The following is a 21,467-nucleotide window of genomic DNA, read 5'->3' as shown; positions in this document are numbered from 1 at the left end:
CGCTGCCGCTGTGCCCCCGGAGCACAATTTTTGTTCTCATCCTGAAGCAAAGTTCTTAAACTGAGGTACTATTTCTGGGTTAGCGGAGTCTGTAACCTGAAGCGTATGTAACCCGAGGTACCACTGTACCCATTCAATTTGAATGGCAATGCCCATCAATTGGAGGGGGCTGAAGGGACCTTGGCCCCTAGTCATAGAAGCCAACTCCTAGGGGGTTGAGCTCCCTCCATCAAATATTTCAGGAGGCTCCCCCCCCCCCAAAAAAAGTTGAGGATAATTCCCTAATGTTGTGTGCGCGTGCCATGTCATGTGATCGGCGATGCGGGGCGGGGCCTACCTGCTCCCTTCCCTGCCCTCGATATTTTATTCTAGTCGGCACCCCTGCCCTTGGGAGTTAATGGCAAGGGCGCGAGACTCGCCCGGGCAGCTTCCTGACGGCTCCGGGGAGCTGTTCCGCGTCCTGTCCTCCTCCTCCTCCTCCTCCCCGTGCGTCACCGAACCCTCTCAGCTCCCGGGGCAAACAGGTCCCGGGGCCTCGCCTCGCCCTGGGGTGTCCGGGAGGCCGCCTGTGGCGATGCCCCTTTCGGAGGGACCCCGCGTCCCTCCGGCTCGCCCGCCGCCCTCCTTCCTCTCCACAAGTCGGGAGAAACTTGCTGGACGGGCGGGGAGGGAGGCGGCGGGGGAGGAGGAGGAGGAGGCGGGCCCCTCGGCGTGCGCCTCGCCCGCCCATTGGCCGGCGCTCCGTCGGCCGCTCCAGCTGGAGCCGGGAGCCTTCGGCTGGCGGAGGAGCGTCTGGCGCCTGCCCCTCTCGGAGCGCCGGCCAAGCTTGCGCGTCTTAAAGGGAGCCCCGCGCGCGCAGCTGCCTCTTCACATCGATTCCCCCGGCAGAGAAGGGGAGCACAGCGCCCGCCCCGCCCCGCCTCGCCTCTCCCCTGAGCGGACTGTACAATCCTCGGCAGTGTCCTGAGACTGTATGGTCAGCTCAGGGGCGGCTCGGCCCCGGGATCGCAGCCTCGAAAGCAGCGCCGCCGCCGCCGCCGCCACCGGACCCGCTCGCCACGAGGAGCGCGCGCCCAGCCCAGGGATCCTGCGCGGCCGAAAGAGGGAGCCCGCCGGCGCAGCCCAGCACGCCCCTTGCACCTCTCCAAAGGCCTCCGGGGACCTGCCCACCCACCCAAGCCAGGCCCCCTGCCTGCCTGCCTGCCTGCCTGGGTCGGGCGCGCCCACGAGGGAGCCCGGGTATCCAGACGCCGCTTCCACGATGACAGCGGAGAAGGAGAAGAAGAGGTAAGAGGAAAGGCGCCCAGGGCGCACCTGAGCAACAGGGCACCCCCAGCCCCCCGATCCGGCGCCGATCGGGGGTGGGGATTTCCCTTTTTAGGAACGAGTCCTTTTCTTCTCTCAGCTCCAAAGTGGCCCTTCTCTGGCTGAGGTCTCTCCCGCCGTATCAGGTCATAATAACAACAACAGCAACAACTTGTCAATATTGTATTATCGTCGTTCTGCTTGTTGGACGGGAAGGCCTCAGCGTTGATCTTGATCTAATGGGCATATAGCTCACGGAAGGTGGCCCCTTGAATTTATTTTTGGGGTTGCATGGTGGGCTCCCACGTTGGTGGGCATTGCCATTTAAATGGTGGGTGGATGTTGCGACTTCTAAGCGATTATACGGGGTGGGGCTTACCTGCCCCCCCCCCCAATATTTTATTCAAGTTGGCACTGCACAATATTTTATTCAAGTTGGCACTGCTCCACACACACACACACACAAAAAAAAAACAAAATCAAAACAGTTGTGTGTGTGTATTGTGTATATATATATAGTATATATATATAGTGCGTGTTGTGTAAATACACAATAGGGGTGCCAACTTGAATAAAATATTGGGCAAGCCCCGCCCTGCATAATCGATCACTTGACGCATTGTATGCACACTATTTGAATAGAAATGCCTATCAATTTTGGGGGGGGGCGGCCCCCTCAAATATTTTATTGGAGGGTCGAAGGGACCTCGCCCCCTAGGAGCTGGCTCCTATGATACATACACACTTGTACGATTCGCTTGTTGACGTTTGTACACTTTTGTCTTATTTTTTAATGTTGGGTACAATCCAGACAAAGCTGAGCAGTTTTACGTTTGTTTGTTTTTAAAAAAACCCATGTTTCTCATGAGTTCATTAAACACATGTTCATCTGCCCTGAAATCTACGGGACCTCCGAGAGCTTTGCTTAGGCTGGATTGTAATACTCATACTGTAATAATATATTTTAAAACACGTTTGGTTAGGTTCCCGTCGATTTCAAAGGGCGCTTTTCGCCCCTGCTTCTTAACTCTGCCCTTGAAATCCGCGGGACATGGACGCGCTGGATTTTGGCAGGATCTCGCCCCGATGCCTTGGGAATGACTGAAGCTGTTCACTGGAATTGCGGCGCGAAAGAAATAATGTTACTTCTTCTTGGCTTTGCTCCGGGATCTGTGACGGTTTTGTTGTTCCCAGATCTGTGTACTTTTGAAGGTTCAACTTCCAGCTCTTTGGCTAGCTTCCCCCCTTCCCTCCTCTTCTTCCTTGGAATTGACGCTTATAGGATGCTCCCAAACTTACCCAAGAAAGCTGTTCGCCAAAGCTAAGGAACAGTCGCAGATCTGCACCTTGTGCGTGTCTGTGTGTGCCAGTGTCTTTTGGAGACAGAACTACGCTTAGGAGGCGGAAAGCAATTATCAGCCTTAAACAGAGAGGTCCGAAAACGATCTCTTCTCACGCTACTAAAATCCAACGGCTTTGGCATCCTGCTCCGCTCTTTACCTGTTGAACTACTGTAACTCTAGAACCTCCGGAACAGAGAAGGGAGCATCTGAAGATCGCCCCCCCTTATCCCCATGCCCGTGGGCCTTTAGACAGCCAGTTAAAATGTAACCTGGGGTGCATGTGAAGAAGAAGTGTATCTGAAGAAGTGTGCATGCACACGAAAGCTCATACCAAGAACTAACTTAGTTGGTCTTTAAGGTGCTACTGGAAGGAATTTTTTTATTTTGTTTTGACTATGGCAGACCAACAGGGCTACCTATCTGTAACTGGGGTGCATCTGTCTGCATAATGACAAAAATGGGACTTTAGCATGTTCTTTGTCGGTGTCCACTCTTGTCGCGCGTCTGGGAGCTATTACGCGAGAAAAGAACCGAGTCGAATCCTCTAAAAAGTAAACGGAGTGACTCCCATTCTTCATCCCGTGGCATATTTATTTTTCTAGAGGCAGGAATAACGACAGCTTGCACTAAGGAGCCGCCGCTCCAGATGCAACACTTCACGCTCCCGACTTCTCTCCCCCCCCCCAAATATTAAATGCACAGCTGATTTTCAGCCAACTTTGACTAGGGAGAAATGCGCGGTCAGAAAACTGCAGGAGTACAGTTAGGTAATTTTAGCCCCTGGACTTAATGGTCTTACTCTTTAGGGAATCATCAGCATTACTGCACCACGGGTAGCCAACGTGGCGCCCTCCAGATGTTTTGGACAACCCCTCACCTCCCTTAACTCTTGGCCATGGTGACTGTGCGTGGGGGGTGCTGAATGGAGTTGTGAGTCTACAAAATCTGGGTCGGGGGCACCGCGTTGGCTTCCCGGGCGGTGAACCATCCTTGTTGAGTTTGGGGCTGCGTCCTGCCCCTCCTGTGGACTAGGGCCCCCTGGGCTTCTGCGTCCCCAAGTCCTTCCCTGGCGCCGCCACGGATCGCCACCACGCGCGCCTTTGCGCGTATTCCAGCTCGCTGGCAGCTTCGGTTGCATTTCGTCAATAGCGGAGTAGGATTCAAAGAAGTGTTTTTTTGTGGGGCGGGGAGCGGAGAGAGATTGCGTTCACATAAACTTTTGAACTGCGCCAGTTTGCAGAGCGCTGGCTTTCCAGCACCGTCTCTCCAAAAGCTGGAGATCATGATGTGTGGAGTGACACCGGATTGAACTGAGCGTTCGCCGTCAGTGGCACAAGGAAATTTCAGGGGGCGATCGGTTTGACGGAGAGCAGCTCTCTCTCTCCCCTTGCCGAAGTTTTGAAGACCCAGCGTCTGGGATAGGCTGAAGGCAGCCGCCCAGAGACGGACCAGTGCAAGGCAGTTTAATTCGAGTGGATCCCCTTTTGGAGGCTGGTGCTGGGAAGGTCCGGCAGCTTCCCAGGAGGTTAAAGGGTGAATTCGGATTGCACAACCGCCACCTCTGCCCCTCCCGTCCCCCTGCTCCGTCCATGCCTCATCAGATCAGCTCAGCGGCTGCTTTTACACCATCTTCCCCCATTACTAGCTTTGCCGATTGTGCAAAGGCGGAATTTTTTTAGTTCATCCTCTTTAACGCAGCCAGCCAGTGTCGACGAAGATGCTTCTCCCTTTTACTGCTGGACGACCCTGCCTTCCTGCCCACGCTTCAGCCGCATTCTCTATGTGGTTTCCCTTTCAAGACATTTTTAACCACCATCAGAGGCGAAGTTGAAAGGGGTCGTTTCTTCCCCCTTCACCTTTCAACGCTTCAGGAATTGGCAATTTTAATATTTCAGATTTGTACCACACGTTTCTGATTGTGCAAAATGTTTCTCATACATCCTCAGTGATCCTTACAATACACCTGTTGTTAGGCACATATTTCAGCTGAGAACATAGAATGTAGTCAGGATTTTGTTAGGAGGGGAGCAGAACCTCTGTTAGCTTTTTTTTTTTTAAAAAAATTGATTCAAGGGGGCAGTTCCCTGCCCTCCCCTCGCTACGCCCATGGCTGAGAATGCAAAGTCACCTAGTGTATTAATGTCAGAGGCAGATTTAAACTAGAGGCTTCCAACTTCCCAGTTTAGTCTCTTAATGTCTGTTACATCAGAGGGTTCAACCCAGGAATGTTCAGTATATTATTTTATTCAACACAGGCGACAAAGGTGCGGTGTGTTAAGGTCCCATGCGACATCCTGCCTTGGTTCACATTGAATTTAGTGGATCTTACTCCTAAGTAATCTTAGTTTGATATAATGTGTCTTCATTTTAATATTAGAATTCCAGGGTGCAAAGCACTTTGAAGTCTGATGGTTTTATCGGGGAAGTTATCTATGCACATGAAGTGCTACATTATGTGTTTAAGTTACCCTCTGGTTTCAATCCCTGAAAATATAAATTTGGGGTACAGCAAAAATCAACTCAAACTTAGTATGTTTCACCGACTTCAACTGGATTTAAATGTGTTTAACACTGGGTGGATCATGTCCAGGTTTTGCTGAAAGGACTAAACTTGGAGCACGGGTAGTTTGTTGTCTTAAAAAACATATGTTTCCATATTTGCAACCTAGAACTTCACATCTTATGTGTGCTTCTCTTGTATGGTCTGTTATCTAAGACCTTCAAAGAGGGTTAAGTTTGTATCTTTTTTTTTAATTGGGCGGACCAGACTTCTGTTGGTAAAGGTAAGGTAAAGGTACCCCTGCCCGTACGGGCCAGTCTTGACAGACTCTGGGGTTGTGCGCCCATCTCACTTAAGAGGCCAGGGGCCAGCGCTGTCCGGAGACACTTCCGGGTCACGTGGCCAGCGTGACATCGCTGCTCTGGCCAGAGCCAGAGCCGCACACGGAAACGCCATTTACCTTCCCGCTGGTAAGCGGTCCCTATTTATCTACTTGCACCCGGGGGTGCTTTCGAACTGCTAGGTTGGCAGGCGCTGGGACCGAGCAGCGGGAGCGCACCCCGCCGCAGGGATTCGAACCACCGACCTTTCGATCGGCAAGCCCTAGGCGCTGAGGCTTTAACCCACAGCGCCACCTGTAGAAACTTCCAATTTGCCATATGAGATGCATAGTGACTCGGAACCAGCACAGTCGGTAGAACATGAGACTCTTAATCTCAAGGTTGTGAGTTTGAGACCCACATTGGACAAAAGATTCCTGCATTGCAGAGGCTTGATTCTTGTGGTCCCTTCCATGTCTACAGTTCTATGATTATAACTGAGCAGTCGTCATTCCATTCTCTTTTATTGTAGTCAAGAAATGTGTGCATGGAAGAGAAGGGGCCACAGTTTGTGCGGAGCTCTGGGTACACACTAATGCTTTGCGTTTTCTTGTGTGCCCATTGGCACCTTTTAGAAACCTGGTAGCTTTTCATGGAGGGTGTGTGTGTTGGGGGGGGGGGGGAGGAAATATAGGTATGTGCGAAGATTTCCAGGGCAAACCTGCAATCAAGCCCTTTTGGCCTGTATAAGGTATATGTATAAGATCTTGGCATTGTTGGTGTAGCTCTTATCTGTTGTTTTGGAAGGACAGAGCATATAGCTTCAAATGAGCAAAGATACGTAATGTAAAGCTCATGTTCCTTTCGGTTCTCCTTTGAAATATTTCCTATTTATTGAATATTTAACCCCTGTTGCCTTTGGGTGCATGGTAGGATACATGTAAAACTTTTCTCCCCATATCTGTGCCAACTCAGATTTTGTGAACAATAAAGTTCTTGAATGTCCACGGTGTTTAGCCGTCCGCTCTTGTGGTGTGCTTACATATTACATTTGTTTGCTGCATTCATTAAAAGTGTGCTGGGGAGGAAAAACGAATCACTGATGACCAGCATGGTGAAAAGCTCTCATTTAAGAACCTAACAGCTAAGCTGATATAGTTAAGACAAGGGTGTGTTAACCAGTACTTTCTCTTCAAAAAGAGCAAGAAAAGGAATAAATTATATTCCCAGAAGGATTTTTGCAGTGGTTATTGAAGAAAAGGTCCATGAATAATGTTTGTGGGGACAGGGCTGTAGCTAGGGGGTGGCGAGGTGGGCCCCTGCCAGGGGCACAGGCAATGGAGGGGTGTGCAAAATCAGCAAATAACATGTCCATACATATAAATATTGATAATTGCCTTGTAAGAAATGGTTTTAAATAGAGGCTGAATTGAATGGGTGGAAGGGGGCGGGGTTGGAGGAGAGGCAGAAAGAAGAGCTAATTTGTCTGTGGCTAGGGGGGCGCAATCTGGGCAGTTCTGCCAGGGGTGTAAGATCACCTAGCTACAGCTCTGTGTGGGGAAATAATCAGTGGAATATGACTCAAAAACAGGGATCACTTCAGACTCTGGATAACACACCCACTCCAATAGTTGAAGCTGGAATATGAACAACTGTTCTTAGAACAATTTAATATGCTTGCATTAAATCTGAGTGTGTCATATCCTGTTCTTTTAAACTATGACTTAACTGGGGTCTACAGGACTCCTGTATCAGGTTAGCAAAGTTCTTCTTCTTCTTTTAGAATTTTAGGATGTCATAATAAACACAGAAGGAAAGGCACACTCTGTAGCTTTAGGCTGCCAGATCAAAATTCCGAAAAGTGAAAGGCGAACTTGTGCAATAGCAGAAGAAGTTAGTAGATGTCTTGCAGGCGGTGTGGGGCTGCCCTAACTGTTCTGGGACTTATTTGGAAGCTAGAAAGCCTGTCCTTTGCTTTGGTGTTGTATAATAAAGTATTCTACTGTGTAGACTGTCTAGTACTGAAAGGCAAATGAAAACTTAAGGCTGCATAACACGATGACTGCGTAATCATAATATATTTAAAGCACCTTTTAAATGCATGGCTTTCCCCACAAAGTATTCTGGGAACTGTAGTTTAAGGGTGCTGGGGATTATATCTGAGGGTGTAAACTACAGTTCCCAAGATTCTTGGGTGGAAAACAATGTGCTCTAAATGTGTTTTGCATGTGTAGCGTGCACATAGCCTGTGTCTGCAATCCTTTATATTGGGTATGGGACTCTCCCGCCCCATCAAAGGCCACATTCACTAAGAGCCAACCCTTTGAGGGCCGCATGCCAAAGGTGGATGTGGCGAACTCAAATGCGGGCATGACCAAGATGGCGACACACACCACTTTGCCACTTCGTATACGTGGTTACACACACCACACATCCCTGAACTACATACAAAACACAAACCTCCATACACAAACTGTGCTTGCCCTCTTTGCTGGTGCTCAGTTGTGTCATGGGAACAGTGGAGGCACGGGGAGCGAGGGGGACGGCAGTGCCGGGAGTGGATGTTTAAAATTCTGCTCACCAATAATCTCATCCTTCTCACCTTCATCTGTGCTGCTGATACAGCAAACTGGGAATCCCACTGAGTGCAAACATTATTTTTTTTTGGTTCCAGATTTATAAGCCACCCTTCCTCTCCCAAGCAAACCTGTGGTGGTTCACAACTACAAGGTTACATGAATTGCAATATTCAGAGCAACATTAGAATGTGTTGCAGGTGGTAATTAAACACAGGAGAACAAACAAAAAACCAACCAACCAAAAAAACCCCCAACCTTTCTAAAACCATCAGCCGAACGTCTGAATAAATAAAGAAATAAATGCCTCACAAGTTTCCTGAACCTAAGGGAGAAGGGTGGCTCTGCTTGATTTCCCTTGTGAAGGAGTTCCATAGCACCATGTGTACAATTCTCGGTGTTGCCGGTTGTAATGTCCCAGACTAATATGTCCAGATGTCCAGATCTTGTTGGGACAGACTTCCTGTTTTCTTTTGAGGCACAGTGTTCCGAGAACATTTTTAGCTCAAAATTCTCAAAAGGTCTTGGTTTTTCGCTCAGGGTTCTCGTGCGCTCCAGAAGCAATTAACCATTTTGTCGTTTCTGTTGCTGGCAGAGTTTGCAAGGCCAAGTAGCTCTTCTGGTTTTGTCTACTCGGAGCAAACATTTAATTTGCAACACGTAGCGTTGCAGATTTTGGCTGGAGTGTTTTTGCCTTTTCTTCCCCAAAGAATGTAAACAGCACTCTTTTCTGTACGCCATGAAAACGTTCATTTGGAAAACAAGCTGTCGGGAATGAGTGTTTGTGTTAGTTAAATGGAATATAAGGTTCTGCAGCAGTGAGTCAGATTCTGCTGTCACAGCAATGACATCTGCTTCTTTTGGCGATCCTAAACTTTGCACTGAAATCCTGTGCATCTCTGAGCAGAAGCCCAAACTGAGTTCAGTGGGACTTGCTGCTAAGTACATCTGCATAGGATTGCAGCTTCAGCTGTATTTATTTCGAGTGCTTTTTGGGGGGGGTGTACGTGGGGGTACCCACACCCCTACACATTTTGTGAATCTAAGTTTGGCCTCATTGAGGGGCAGCATTTCAATATGAGTAGGAAAATGAGAGTACCCCTAAACATTTTTTAAGGAAAAAAAAGCACTGTATATGCCATAAACTGTTACAGAAAATAGTATTGTGTGTACTTGAGAGAGGTGTGGCAGGGCTGAAGCAACTCCCCTATGGAGAAAAGTTGCAGCTCTTGAGGCTTTTTAGTTCAGAGAGAAGCTGTGTAAAATGTGACGTGATAGAAGTTTTAAAAAATTATGCCTAGCATGGAGTAAGCGATGAGAGAAAAGCTTTTCTTCCTCTCTCATAACACTAGAAATCATGGACACCCAGAAAAGCAGAGTGTTGGAAGATTCAGGGCAGACAAAAGAAAGTCTTCATGCAGTACATAGAAGAAGAAAAGTTTGGATTTGATATCCCGCTTAATCACTACCCAAAGGAGTCTCAAAGCAGCTAACAATCTCCTTTGCCTTCCTCCCCCACAACAAACACTCTGTGAGGTGAGTGGGGCTGAGAGACTTCAGAGAAGTGTGACTGGCCCAAGGTCACCCAGCAGCTGCAGGTGGAGGAGCAGGGAAGCGAACCCGGTCCCCCAGATTACGAGACTACCGCTCTTAACCACTACACCACACTGGCTCTCTACATAGTTAAAACCAGTGCTTTTTTCTAGAAAAGAAAGTGGGGGAACTCACTACAAAGTTTGTTTGCTGCAGGCCCAGTTGCAGTGCCACCCACCCAACCCCGGGCAGTGGCTAAATGTAAGTTGTGCTTAATAAACTCAAGCAGACAATGATCTGGATTAGAAATGGCCACAACTTTATTGATTACAGTATAGATATAGGTGGATTTTTGGCTCAGGCCTTGGTGTATATCCATTCCAGACCTTGCAGGCCAAAATAATAATAATGATAATAATTTAATATTTGGATGGTAAGGGAACTCAGTCCCCCCATTTCCTGCTCAACACACACACACACCAGTTAAAACTATGGGTTCTGCTCCTGCAAGAGGTAGTGGCAACCATGGCCACAAACTTGGATGGTTTTAAAAGAGGATTAGACAAATTCATGGAGGATAAGGCTGTTCAGTGGCTACTAGCCGAAATGGCTCTGTTCTGCTTCCACTGTTGGAAAAAATATGCCTTCAGAAACACCAGTTGTTGTAAATCACAAGAGGGGAGATCAAAGGATCCTGGAGAATATGAACCATCCAGCAGGGCTCCATTTATGTTCTTGCGATGAGGGTCATTTCTGTCGCACAAACTTATATCCATGCCCGTAGCAGCTTCCCATCCAGATTTCGGCAAAGGAGCAGACAACAACAAGGGGAGGGGAAGGAAGAAGGAGGAGGCAAGGGGCAGAATGTATACACACTGAGTTACATGCCTTTAACTAGGGTTGCCATATTTCCAAAAGTGAAAATCAGAACGGAAAAGTTGTTTTTTTAAAAGCTATTTTTAAGAGGAGTTGACAAAAAAAGAGACACAGTTGACACGTGTTGCCATACGTCTGGATTTTCCCGGACGTTTCAGCGATTTCTGCCCAGACACTATTTCTGATGGTTAATTGCTGGCTATGTCTGGAAGATTCAGGACATACGCCAACCCTGATTTAAACACAGGGGTGGATAACCAGATGTTGTCAGACTCCAAACTACAATCAGCCCTAGTGAGCATCATAAGGCCTCAGGGATTACTTATGTTATGTTTATCTGTAATACAGGTGCAATAGCTCCATATCATAAACTGTCAGGGCTGTTTAGCATTTTATTTAGTTTTTATTATTATATTTAAAAAGTACAAATAAAAATGCAGATAATCTTTAAGGTTGAGTGGCTAATCAATATAAAAATTAAACAGCTACAAAGCTGTTATCGCTGAATTAGATTGTTTTGTAGTGTTTTTCTTCTATATGCTGGATATCCTGTATAGCAATCTTCACTAACCTGGTGCCCTCTTGATGTTAGAGTTAGAGCTGCACTACATCTCCAATGATCCTGATGGGAGTTGTATTCCAAAGCATTTGCAGGGCACTAGGTTGGTAAAGGCTGCTCTAGAATTTTAAACGTACCTGTTGAACAGATTTATTTATTTATTTATTTATTTTTTACATTAACCTATATGGGATTTCTGTATAAAGAGCGCTGTATATGCTGAACAAATAATTAAAGTAAGGGTCTGGAAGCTGTTCAGCTGAGGGCGGAGGATATTTATTGATAGAGAAAGTTGTTGATTGCCCTCTGCTGTAGGATCTCCATGTTTTCACTCTACCCAAATATAACATTGCTAGCATTAGTCTTAGCCCAAAGAAGTCCCATTATGGGCCTGCTCAGATGCTCATTCTACCCAGAATGAGACTGGTGTTCCTGTGAAGTCAGCAATATTATCAATGAAACAATAATAGTGCATTCCTAGTGGATTTATACTGTACTGTACCGCCCACAAATTGTTACACTTTATTAGGTGTTCTGCAATGCTGCCCTAATGTTTTTGCATTACTGCTGTGTAGAAGGGCACTTCCGTGCTATAGCCTTCTGAAATAGGAGATGCCCCCATCAGTATCGGCATTCTGCCAGCTCCTGAAGACACACCTGCTTGGGAAAGCACACTGAACTTCTGATTTTGTTGTTTTAAAAAAAAACCTGCTTTGATGGTTACGCTTTTTAATTACAGTGGTACCTTGGGTTACAGACACTTCAGGTTACAGACACTTCAGGTTACAGACACTTCAGGTTACAGACTCTGCTAACCCAGAAATAGTACCTCGGGTTAAGAACTTTACCTCAGGATGAGAACAGAAATTGTGCCGCGGCGGCAGCAGCGGGAGACCCCATTAGCTAAAGTGGTACCTCAGGTTAAGAACAGTTTCAGGTTAAGAACGGACCTCCAGAACAAATTAAGTTCTTAACCCAAGGTACCATTGTAACTGTTTAATGGTATATTTTAATTAAGGATGTTTCAATGCTCCAATGGTCTTGTTATTGTGTATTTTAATAAGATATTGATTTTATAGTTGTAAACCACTTAGAAGTCATTTTGGCTCAAAAGCAGTGTATAAAACAACAAGAAGAACATGATGCAGCAGAAGTGGGACTACACCCACTCACCCACCTCTGGGTCATTGGTGGTATGAAAAGTTATCAAATATCAGCAGGAAGATACAGGCCAGGCATTGATTGGAAATGAAGCAGGATGATTTGCCCTAAAGCAATCTAATTCAGCAGTAACAGCTTTGTAGCTGGTTATTTTTTATACAGTGGTACCTCGCAAGACGAATGCCTCGTAAGACGAAAAACTCGCAAAACGAAAGAGTTTTTCGTTTTTTGAGTTGCTTTGCAAGACGGATTTCCCTATGGGCTTGCTTCGCAAGACGAAAACGTCTTGCAAGTTTGTTTCCTTTTTCTTAAAACCGTGCCTTCACTTCGAGGAGCAACTCATAGCACGCGGTGTGGTAGCCTTTTTTGAGGTTTTTGAAGACTTTGGTGATTTTTGAAGCTTTTCCAAAGTCCGTGCCTAGCAAGACGAAAAAATCGCAAGACGAAAAAACTCGCGGAACGAATTAATTTCGTCTTGCGAGGCACCACTGTATTGATTAGCCACTCAACCTTAAAGATTATCTGCATTTTTATTTGTACAAAGAGACCATCTTGGCTCTGAGTCCTGGATGACCTGTTCTCTCTGCCTTTCAGGGTTTTTCCCACTTGGCCTGGCAGGGAGGGGCCCTGAAAAGCATACAATAAAATTGGTTTAAAGCACTGAGATTAGTTTGTTTTAAGTTTGTAGAAATTAGGATAGCATGAAAGTAGCCTTTATCCTCCTCTGTGTTTTCTCGCTTGACACAACAAACATTGACGATTGTGTTCCGTTGTAAAGGCCGATGGTAACAATGTTTGCTTTTATTGAATTTTTTATGCCTGATCTTTGGGAAAGGCACTCTGCTCTTGGACTCTTCTTGTGATCACAAAAATGTGGGATTTGTCAGGTTTTTATTTTATTTTATTTGGAGAACATGACTGATTCTGCACACCCTAGTTTTGATTGGCCTCTGTGAAAGTTAGAAAGTTTGGGGGTGCTTTTTTCAGTTCATAGTCAGTGAATAATATTTAATCTGAACAGAAATACAGTTATTCAGTTTAAAACAAAAAACCAGGCCAAGCAGCCTAGCCAATAAATACGAAAAAGGGCACTAACCCACGTTTTCCCACTTCCTTCCTGAGCATGTAGAATGTCAGGCACTTTTGCCACATCAATAACCTGGAAGTAGAAATAGCCTCTTCCAATTATAAACTAAACAAAACCACCACCTATGTTTGTTTGTTTGTTTGCATGCATGGCTTTATATCTTTTTTTGAATTTGCCATTATATATTTCTTGCCTCTTTGTAAAACTTGCCACACATGGGTAACTAAATTTGTATTTACAAATCTAAGTATAGTTTTTTACAGGTGTATTTGGTATCTGCAGTTTCAGCAAAACACACACACACATACACAACACTGCTATTTTTCTAGTAAAAGAGGTGCCGGAACTCAAAATGAACTCTTCCCTTGTTCTCTTATAATGGCAATGGCGCCCACCTAATAGGTGCTGGAGAGAGAGAGAGAGAGAGAGAGAGAGAGAGAGAGAGAGAGATATTATATGATATGTTTCTGTTTAAGCATGGTTCTGTTTTAAGTGTGTTTCCTGCTATAACTGTGCCTCTAAAGCAAACACTATTGTTTTTATACCAGACAGTAGCACCCCGTGACTGCCATTCAAAATGGGAGGAGCTTTTCATGCCTTAAGAGCAAGGGAATGCTATCAAAACCACGGCCCATTTGATATTTGATTTCACCATTTGATATTTTGCATTGTGCTGACTGGCCGTGATGCTTTTATTTTATGTGGACAAATTGTATTGATCGACCAGGCTTCTGCTGTTCATTTTGTTCTGTGTTTCATCATTGAAAAAAATCCAGGAAAAAAATAATAACAATTAAAGACTGCAGCATACACGCCATAGGCGTCCAAATCTAAATATCTGCATTTTTATTTGCACTGACTACAGTGGTACCTCGGGTTAAGTACTTAATTTGTTCCGGAGGTCCGTTCTTAACCTGAAACTGTTCTTAACCTGAAGCACCACTTTAGCTAATGGGGCCTCCTGCCGCCACCACACCGCAGGAGCACAATTTCTGTTCTTATCCTGAAGCAAACTTCTTAACCCGAAGCACTATTTCTGGGTTAGCAGAGTCTGTAACCTGAAGCGTATGTAACCTGAAGCGTCTGTAACCCGAGGTACCACTGTATTGAAATGGTGATTTGTGTTTCAGCATTGCAAATGGCCCTGGTTTTGTATGATGTGAAATAATGGTACAGAAATACTGTTGTAAATAAGAAGGAAATCACCCCTGAGCATTGGCAATGTCTGCTGGGGCTGGTGGGAGCTGGAGTCCAGCAGAACTTCTGCCTAAGAACATGCAGTTTGATGCATGTTCTCCCTCTCCCAGCCCCCATCTTTCTCCCATATTTTTTTTTGCCAGCATTTGTGTGTGAAACTCCTTGGGGCAGGGACAGATCAGCACTACAGAATCCAGCCTCATCAGAAGAACATGAGACTAGAGCTGCTGCATCAGGCCAGTGGCCGCTCTCATTTGGCAAACTGCCCTCGTCATGGTTAGCCTATAAAAAGGAAGAGGAGAATGCTCAGAGAGTTGCCTCCATCTTTATAGGACATGCACCTTGACATCTTTCAGTCCCTCCTAGTTCCCTCCCCCCCCATTGGAATTTGATGATGACTTTAGAAACAGTAGGCTGTCTTTTGGGGCTGGTCCATGCAGTGGTCCCCCCCCTCGCCAAGTTCTGATTATTCTGGGATTGAGTTCATTTGCATATGCAGCATATGCCTCCACTCTATTTCTTATATCTTTATTTTGACAAGAGGAGCCAATAATTTGAGGAAGGGCTGTAGCTCAGTAGTAGAGCTCATGCTTTCAAATTTGTCTGTGACATAGTAGCATAGAGGAAAGAGAATGAGGGAAATATTCAGAGGCTAGGTACTTTCTTTTCTTTGATAGGATTCCTTCTTCAGGATAGCAATTTAAAATTCTAACACTTCTTTGCAAGATTGTTTTCATTTCTTGTTAAAAGCTAAAGGTTGCATTTCCGCTGTGTGGCAATCTTTTTCTTCTTTTTTAAGAAGACGTTTTATGGATGTTCAATGTATAGACACAATTGCAAAGAGTCATCGTCCCCCCACCCCCACCCCAAGAGATCTTTTGTTTAAAGCTCAATATGTTTTACATTTTATTTATGCAGTGAGTTCAGCGGAGCGTGAGCTTACTCCTTGGAAACCATGCATAGCGTTGTGATCATATTGACCCTAATAAGGTAAAGGTAAAGGTACCCCTGCCCGTACGGGCCAGTCTTGACAGACTCTGGGGTTGTGCGCCCATCTCACTTAAGAGGCCAGGGGCCAGTGCTGTCCGGAGACACTTCCGGGTCACGTGGCCAGCGTGACATCGCTGCTCTGGCGAGCCAGAGCCGCACACGGAAACGCCGTTTACCTTCCCGCTGGTAAGCGGTCCCTATTTATCTACTTGCACCCGGAGGTGCTTTCGAACTGCTAGGTTGGCAGGCGCTGGGACCGAGCAGCGGGAGCGCACCCCGCCGCAGGGATTCGAACTGCCGACCTTTCGATCGGCAAGCCCTAGGCGCTGAGGCTTTAACCCACAGCGCCACCTGCGTCGCCTGCGTTTGACCCTAATAATTGAGTATATATAATTGAGTATATATAATTGAGTATATATATACACACATAATTGAGTATACGCGCGCGCGCGCACACACACACACACTTATGTTCCTCTAAATCTTAAAAAAAAACATCACAGAGGTTTACAGTAATATCTACAGTGGTACCTCGGGTTGCAGACACTTCAGGTTACAGATGCTTCAGGTTACAGACTCCGCTAACCCAGAAATAGTGCCTTGGGTTAAGAACTTTGCTTCAGGATGAGAACAGAAATCATGCGGTGGTGGCGTGGCGGCAGCGGGAGGCTCCATTAGCTAAAGTGGTACTTCAGGTTAAGAACAGTTTCAGGTTAAGAACAGACCTCCGGAACAAATTAAGTTCTTAACCCGAGGTACCATAGTATATGTAATAAAAACACATGCAAATTTAAATTCAGTGCCCATCAACTAACTAACTATTATGGAAAGATGTGTTCTTAATTGCTGGCATAAGCCTGATGGCATAGAAAGGTTTTCAGCCAGCATTTGAAAGTCGAAACAGAAGGTGGAGTGATACCACTAAAGCTCTATTTCTTGTTGTTATCGTGGGACTTGCAGTTCAGGGGGCAACCAGTGACATCCCAGCAGATGATCTCCGTGACGGAACTGGGATATAAGGGTTTTGGGTTCCCTAAGGCAGTGTTCCCCAACCTTGGGCCTCCAGCTGTTTTTGGACTACAACTCCCATCATCCCTCACTAGCAAGACCAGTGGTCAAGGATGATGGGAATTGTAGTCCAAAAACAGCTGGAGGCCCAAGGTTGGGGAACACTGCCCTAAGGTACCCTGGACCCAAATTCTCCAGGGCTTTGGAAATTAATACCAATACCTTGAACCTGGCTCAGTAAGTAGGAGATCAGCCAGTACAATAATGGATCAGCACAGCTGTGGCTTCTACCTGAGGATGTGGCTATAGAGGCTGTCTTGCATGGACGACGGCAATGCGCTCTACGTGGGGCTACCTTTGACGGTGACTCGGAAACTACAGCTAATCCAGAATGTGGCAGGGAGTTTTGCATTGTTTCAGTGCGAAGCTTGGATTCCAGGAGGTTATCTTTTCGTCCCAAAATTGAGTAACCGAACTGACAAATGAATCATGTGGGTGTAGCTTAAGGTATTCTAGAGCAGGCATGCTCATGCGCCTGTCGATGCAACTAGTAAAAGTCGCTTAGAAATTCCTTCCTAGCAAGTAAACTGGGGAGGGAAATTTCTGGTCCTCTGGATGTTGTTGGATTCCAACCTTCATCCCCCACAGCCAGCAGAGCCAGTGGTGGGAGGTGTAGCTTAGCAGCATGTGGGGGCTGGCACAGATCCCACATCCCTGCATTCAATTTTCATGTTAACTGTAGCTGCTGGAGCAAACCATTGATTAAAAAATAATACTTCCTCCCCACAATTATACCTCTTTAACAGTCACATCTTTCCCCCAAAGAACCCTGGGAACTGTAGGTCACCCCTCACAGAGCTACAGTTCCTGGCACCCGGTTTGCAGATTTCAAAGCAACGTGCTTTAAATGTGCTGCTTGCATCACAGACACAAACAGGGTGCGTGATCTGAGTTCACTGGTGGCTTATTATCTGCAAAGCATCTCTTGCAAGTAGTCACTTGTAAGCAGAAAATCTCTTTGTTACTGCTGCTTGTACCTAGCTCACATGAGCAAATGATCTATTGTTGCTACTGCCTGTGAGCAGGAAAAAGAAGCATGGCTTAATAATAATAATAATATTTTTTTTTATTTATACCCCGCCCTCCCTGGCCAGAGCCGGGCTCAGGGCGGCTAACACCAGTAAAATTACAATAAAAGCATAATGGGGGGGGGGGGGAACCAATTTAAAATACAGGTTGAAATGCAATTTAAAATGCAGCCTCATTTTAAAAGTAGCCAATGGATCAAAACCGTAAGGGGAGGGATAATATAAGGGTCAGACCGAGTCCAAACCAAAGGCCAGGCGGAACAGCTCTGTCTTGCAGGCCCTGCAGAAAGATGTCAAGTCCCACAGGGCCCTAGTCTCTTGTGACAGAGCGTTCTACCAAGTCTACTCCAGAAACTTGTTGGGTATAATTGGTGACTTTGACGGAGCTGGGTGTTACTTTATTTCCACCACCCCGGTGTCCGTATTAATCCCACCTACTTTTTCTGCCAAGTTCCACCCATGTGGCGATATGGTGAGACAGATTTCAGTACTGGGCATGGCTTGTGCTTGCTAATAGATTGGAAGAAGCCATTGCTTAAAACGTACAGACATATTGCCAGTATGAAACCAGTGCAGGGCGATGGCATTTGCTTGAATGCTCTTCTTCCCCACAGCCGCCACCCTCACACCCTCCAAGTGACCCTATTTTCCAGGGATGTCCCTGATTTATCTGAAGGAGCGTCTCCACCCACATCGTTCTCCCTGGACACTGAGGTCCAGCGCCGAGGGCCTTCTGGCGGTTCCCTCACTGCGAGAAGCCAAGTTAAGGGGACCAGGCAGAGGGCCTTCTCGGTAGTGGCACCCGCCCTGTGGAACGCCCCCCCACCAGATGTCAAAGAGAACAACAACTCGATGGCCCTTGTGGTCTCTTCCAAATCTATGATTCTATGATACCAGACTTCTAGAAGACATCTGAAGGCAGCCCTGTTTAGGGAAGCTTTTAATGTTTAATAGACTATTGTATTTTAATATTCTGTTGGAAGCTGCCCAGAGTGGCTGGGGAAGCGCAGCCAGATGGGCGGGTTATAAATAATAAATTATTATTATTATTATTATTATTATTATTATTATTATTAGTCATCCTGGTTTCTGATTTGATCCCAGAATGTCCCACTTTTACTTAGGATGTCCCACTTTTCCTTGGAGAAATGTTGAAGGGTATGGAGTTACCTGAGCCGTCTGAAGGCAATCCTGTTTTTTTTTTAAAAAAAATGTTTAATGCTTCATTATGTTTTTATATATGCTGGAAGCTGCCCAGAGTGGCTGCGGCAACCCAGTAAGATTTGTGGGGTACACATAGTAAAATTATCATTATGGAATGGGACACCCATATTTTCATCAGAGAAATGTTGGAGGGTATGCACCCTGCCTTTAAAGACTGGTACGTTATCTTCTTCTTCTTCTTTGACGATCACTTGTAGCCGAGTAAGATTGTCTTCCATAAACACAGTTTTAACAGTGAGTCCGTAAGTGACTGTGGAGGACAATTCTGGATCCACATGTCCTTCCACAGTGGGGACATTGGTGGGAGTTGATCATGGTGAGCGTTTGCCAAATGTGCCTTCCTCGTAGCTCGTTTCTCCCTTTCTTCCTGAGTTCGAGTGTCTTCAAAGCCCATGACACCTTTGGTAAAGGCGTTGGTACTTTATAGAAAGAGTGCTTAAGCAACTTGAGATATTGGGGAGGGGGGATGCACAGGGCAGGACTAAATGGGCTTCTCCTTGCATGTTACAGGGAGCAGAACAGGTTCCTGGAATCGAGCCCAGGGGAGTTTGGGAAGTGCAGCGACAGGTAAGGAGAAGGGGCAGGAGGACTGGCACCACTCCTCTGGCGGCTGGCAAGCGTTGAGAGGTGTTGTAACAGTTAGTTTGTAACTTGGGTCACATCCGCCACACCGCACATTTAAAGTACTCTTGCGCACTTGTTAACTGTCATGGAGCATCCTGGGAAATGTAGCTTGGTAAGGGTGTTGGGAACTGTAGGTCTGTGATGCTGTGAGGTCATCGCTCTTACCAAGCTACAGTTCTTCAGGTTCTTTGAACAGTAAGTGGTATAAAGGTAAAGGTAAAGGGACCCCTGACCATTAGGTCCAGTCGTAGCCGACTCTGGGGTTGTGGCGCTCATCTCACTTTATTGGCCGAGGGAGCCGGTGTACAGCTTCCGGGTCATGTGGCCAGCAGGACTAAGCTGCTTCTGGCAAACCAGAGCAGCGCACGGAAACGCCGTTTACCTTCCCGCCAGAGCGGTACCTATTTATCTACTTGCACTTTGATGTGCTTTTGAACTGCTAGGTTGGCAGGAGCAGGAATCGAGCAACGGGAGCTCACCCCGTCGTGGAGATTCGAACCGCTGACCTTCTGATCGGCAAGTCCTAGGCTCTGTGGTTTAACCCACAGCGCCACCTGTGTGGTATAAGAGTGTTTTAAATGTATGGTGTGGCTGTGACCTCACAGTTTTCTAGTAATTCTAGTATAGCAGAATCTGGAGCGGTTCCAGCTGAGGTTTGTAAGAAGAGAGGATGGAGATGTGTGGTGTAGGGAACCAGCCCACTGGTCCTCTGGAGAGGTGAGAGAAGCTGCAGTGTATTTCAAAAGTGACCCATGTAAAGATAAGTATGGGCACCTCTTGGGAAAGTCTTGCTTGTTTGTGCTGCAGCCAGAGCCCCAGTTTGGAACGGAAACCTTGCTGTGGAGGAGCTTACCTAACGTCGTGATTAATCCAGCCCAGCGTTACACCTGTTCTCATTAAGAGCACAAAGTCTTTACCTACACGCAAGCGCCAAGTCAGCCAGTTCAGTTTTTGCGAAAGCAAAAGGCCATCCAGTCGAATGAACATGAGGATTGTCACATAGAAGGACCCCATAGTACTTCATTTTTAAGTGTTCTAGAATGTACAATTTGTGCACTTGGCGTCTCGACAAACATTTGTTGCCTGAGATAAAAGGAAGTCTGAAGGTCATATTTTTAAGAGGTTCTGAAGTAGTTTCCGTAAATGCAATTTTGTCACAGTTAAGCAAGATGGCTTGAATTTGATTGTGCTGCTGATTAGGTTAGACGTACATAATGGTAGCAGTAAGTGGCACATGTTCACTGGGCTTTTAATTTTAAATAACATGCTGCTTATTTTCACTCTTGTTTTGTATGGAAAATCACAGGCTGATCCTTGAACTATCCTACCTCCAGATAACATTATCAACAAATCTCCTAACCATGTGTATTCACAATTAGATTACCCTCAATGTAAAAAAGCCAAAAAAACCTTGATGCTATCAATCCCATTCTTTTTCAGTATTTTTAAGATCCTAGAGGTGCACTGAAAATACTATTTTGTTTTGTATATGTTGGCTTAAAAAGATGCAAAGCCCTCAATACAAACTCAAAATATAGCTTTCTTTAACTTTGGAAAATACAAATAAAGTACTTTCTGTTTACCATGTCACAGCTAATTATTAATATGCTTTGATTTGCACAGCATTATAATTTTCTCTCTCACTTTGGTGGCATGGAAGATGCTAAAATACAGTTGGTGGACATAGTGACCGTAACAGTAGACAAACAGCAGCAAAAAGGCAGGGCAGGGAGGGGATAACGAAAAACTGAAGAGAGTATAACAGATATGTCAATTGATACTATAAACAGTGTATGATGCATTATATCTATCTATGTAATCTGATTTACCATTGTCATTATGGAATATTACAAAACTCAGCTTGGCTATATAAACGTCTACCAACACATTTAACATACATTAATTAAAAGCGTGGTTGAAAAATTCAAAGTCCAACGATCCCATAGTGCCCAGGTACAGTGGTACCTCAGGTTAAGAATTTAATTCATTCTGGGGATCCATTCTTAACCTGAAACTGTTCTTTACCTGAGGTACCACTTTAAGAAGAGTTTGGATTTGATATCCCGCTTTATCACT

General features: G+C 45.8%; 1 protein-coding gene across 3 annotated transcripts in view; it reads left to right on the top strand.

Annotated features, from left to right (window-relative positions):
• The first annotated feature begins 838 nt into the window (after positions 1-838).
• Positions 839-21,467, top strand: part of EPAS1 (endothelial PAS domain protein 1) — a 139,156-nt gene continuing 118,527 nt past the window's right edge. For 2 of the 3 annotated variants that reach the window (XR_013836566.1, XM_079968549.1), the window contains exons 1-2: positions 839-1,287; positions 19,278-19,334. Coding sequence is in view for 2 of the 3 variants with exons in the window: in XM_079968549.1 (XP_079824675.1) it covers positions 974-1,287; positions 19,278-19,334 (371 nt within the window). In the remaining variant the exon portion in view is untranslated. The remainder of the gene's footprint in view (positions 1,288-19,277; positions 19,335-21,467) is intronic. The other variant, XM_079968550.1, reaches the window with a different exon arrangement.

The sequence above is a fragment of the Podarcis cretensis genome, assembly GCF_951804945.1.
Source record: "Podarcis cretensis genome assembly, chromosome: 3".
In the NCBI taxonomy this organism is placed as follows: domain Eukaryota; kingdom Metazoa; phylum Chordata; class Lepidosauria; order Squamata; family Lacertidae; genus Podarcis; species Podarcis cretensis.
The sequence above is the reverse complement of the archived record's forward strand: the minus strand, read 5'-3'. Positions and strand labels throughout refer to the sequence as shown.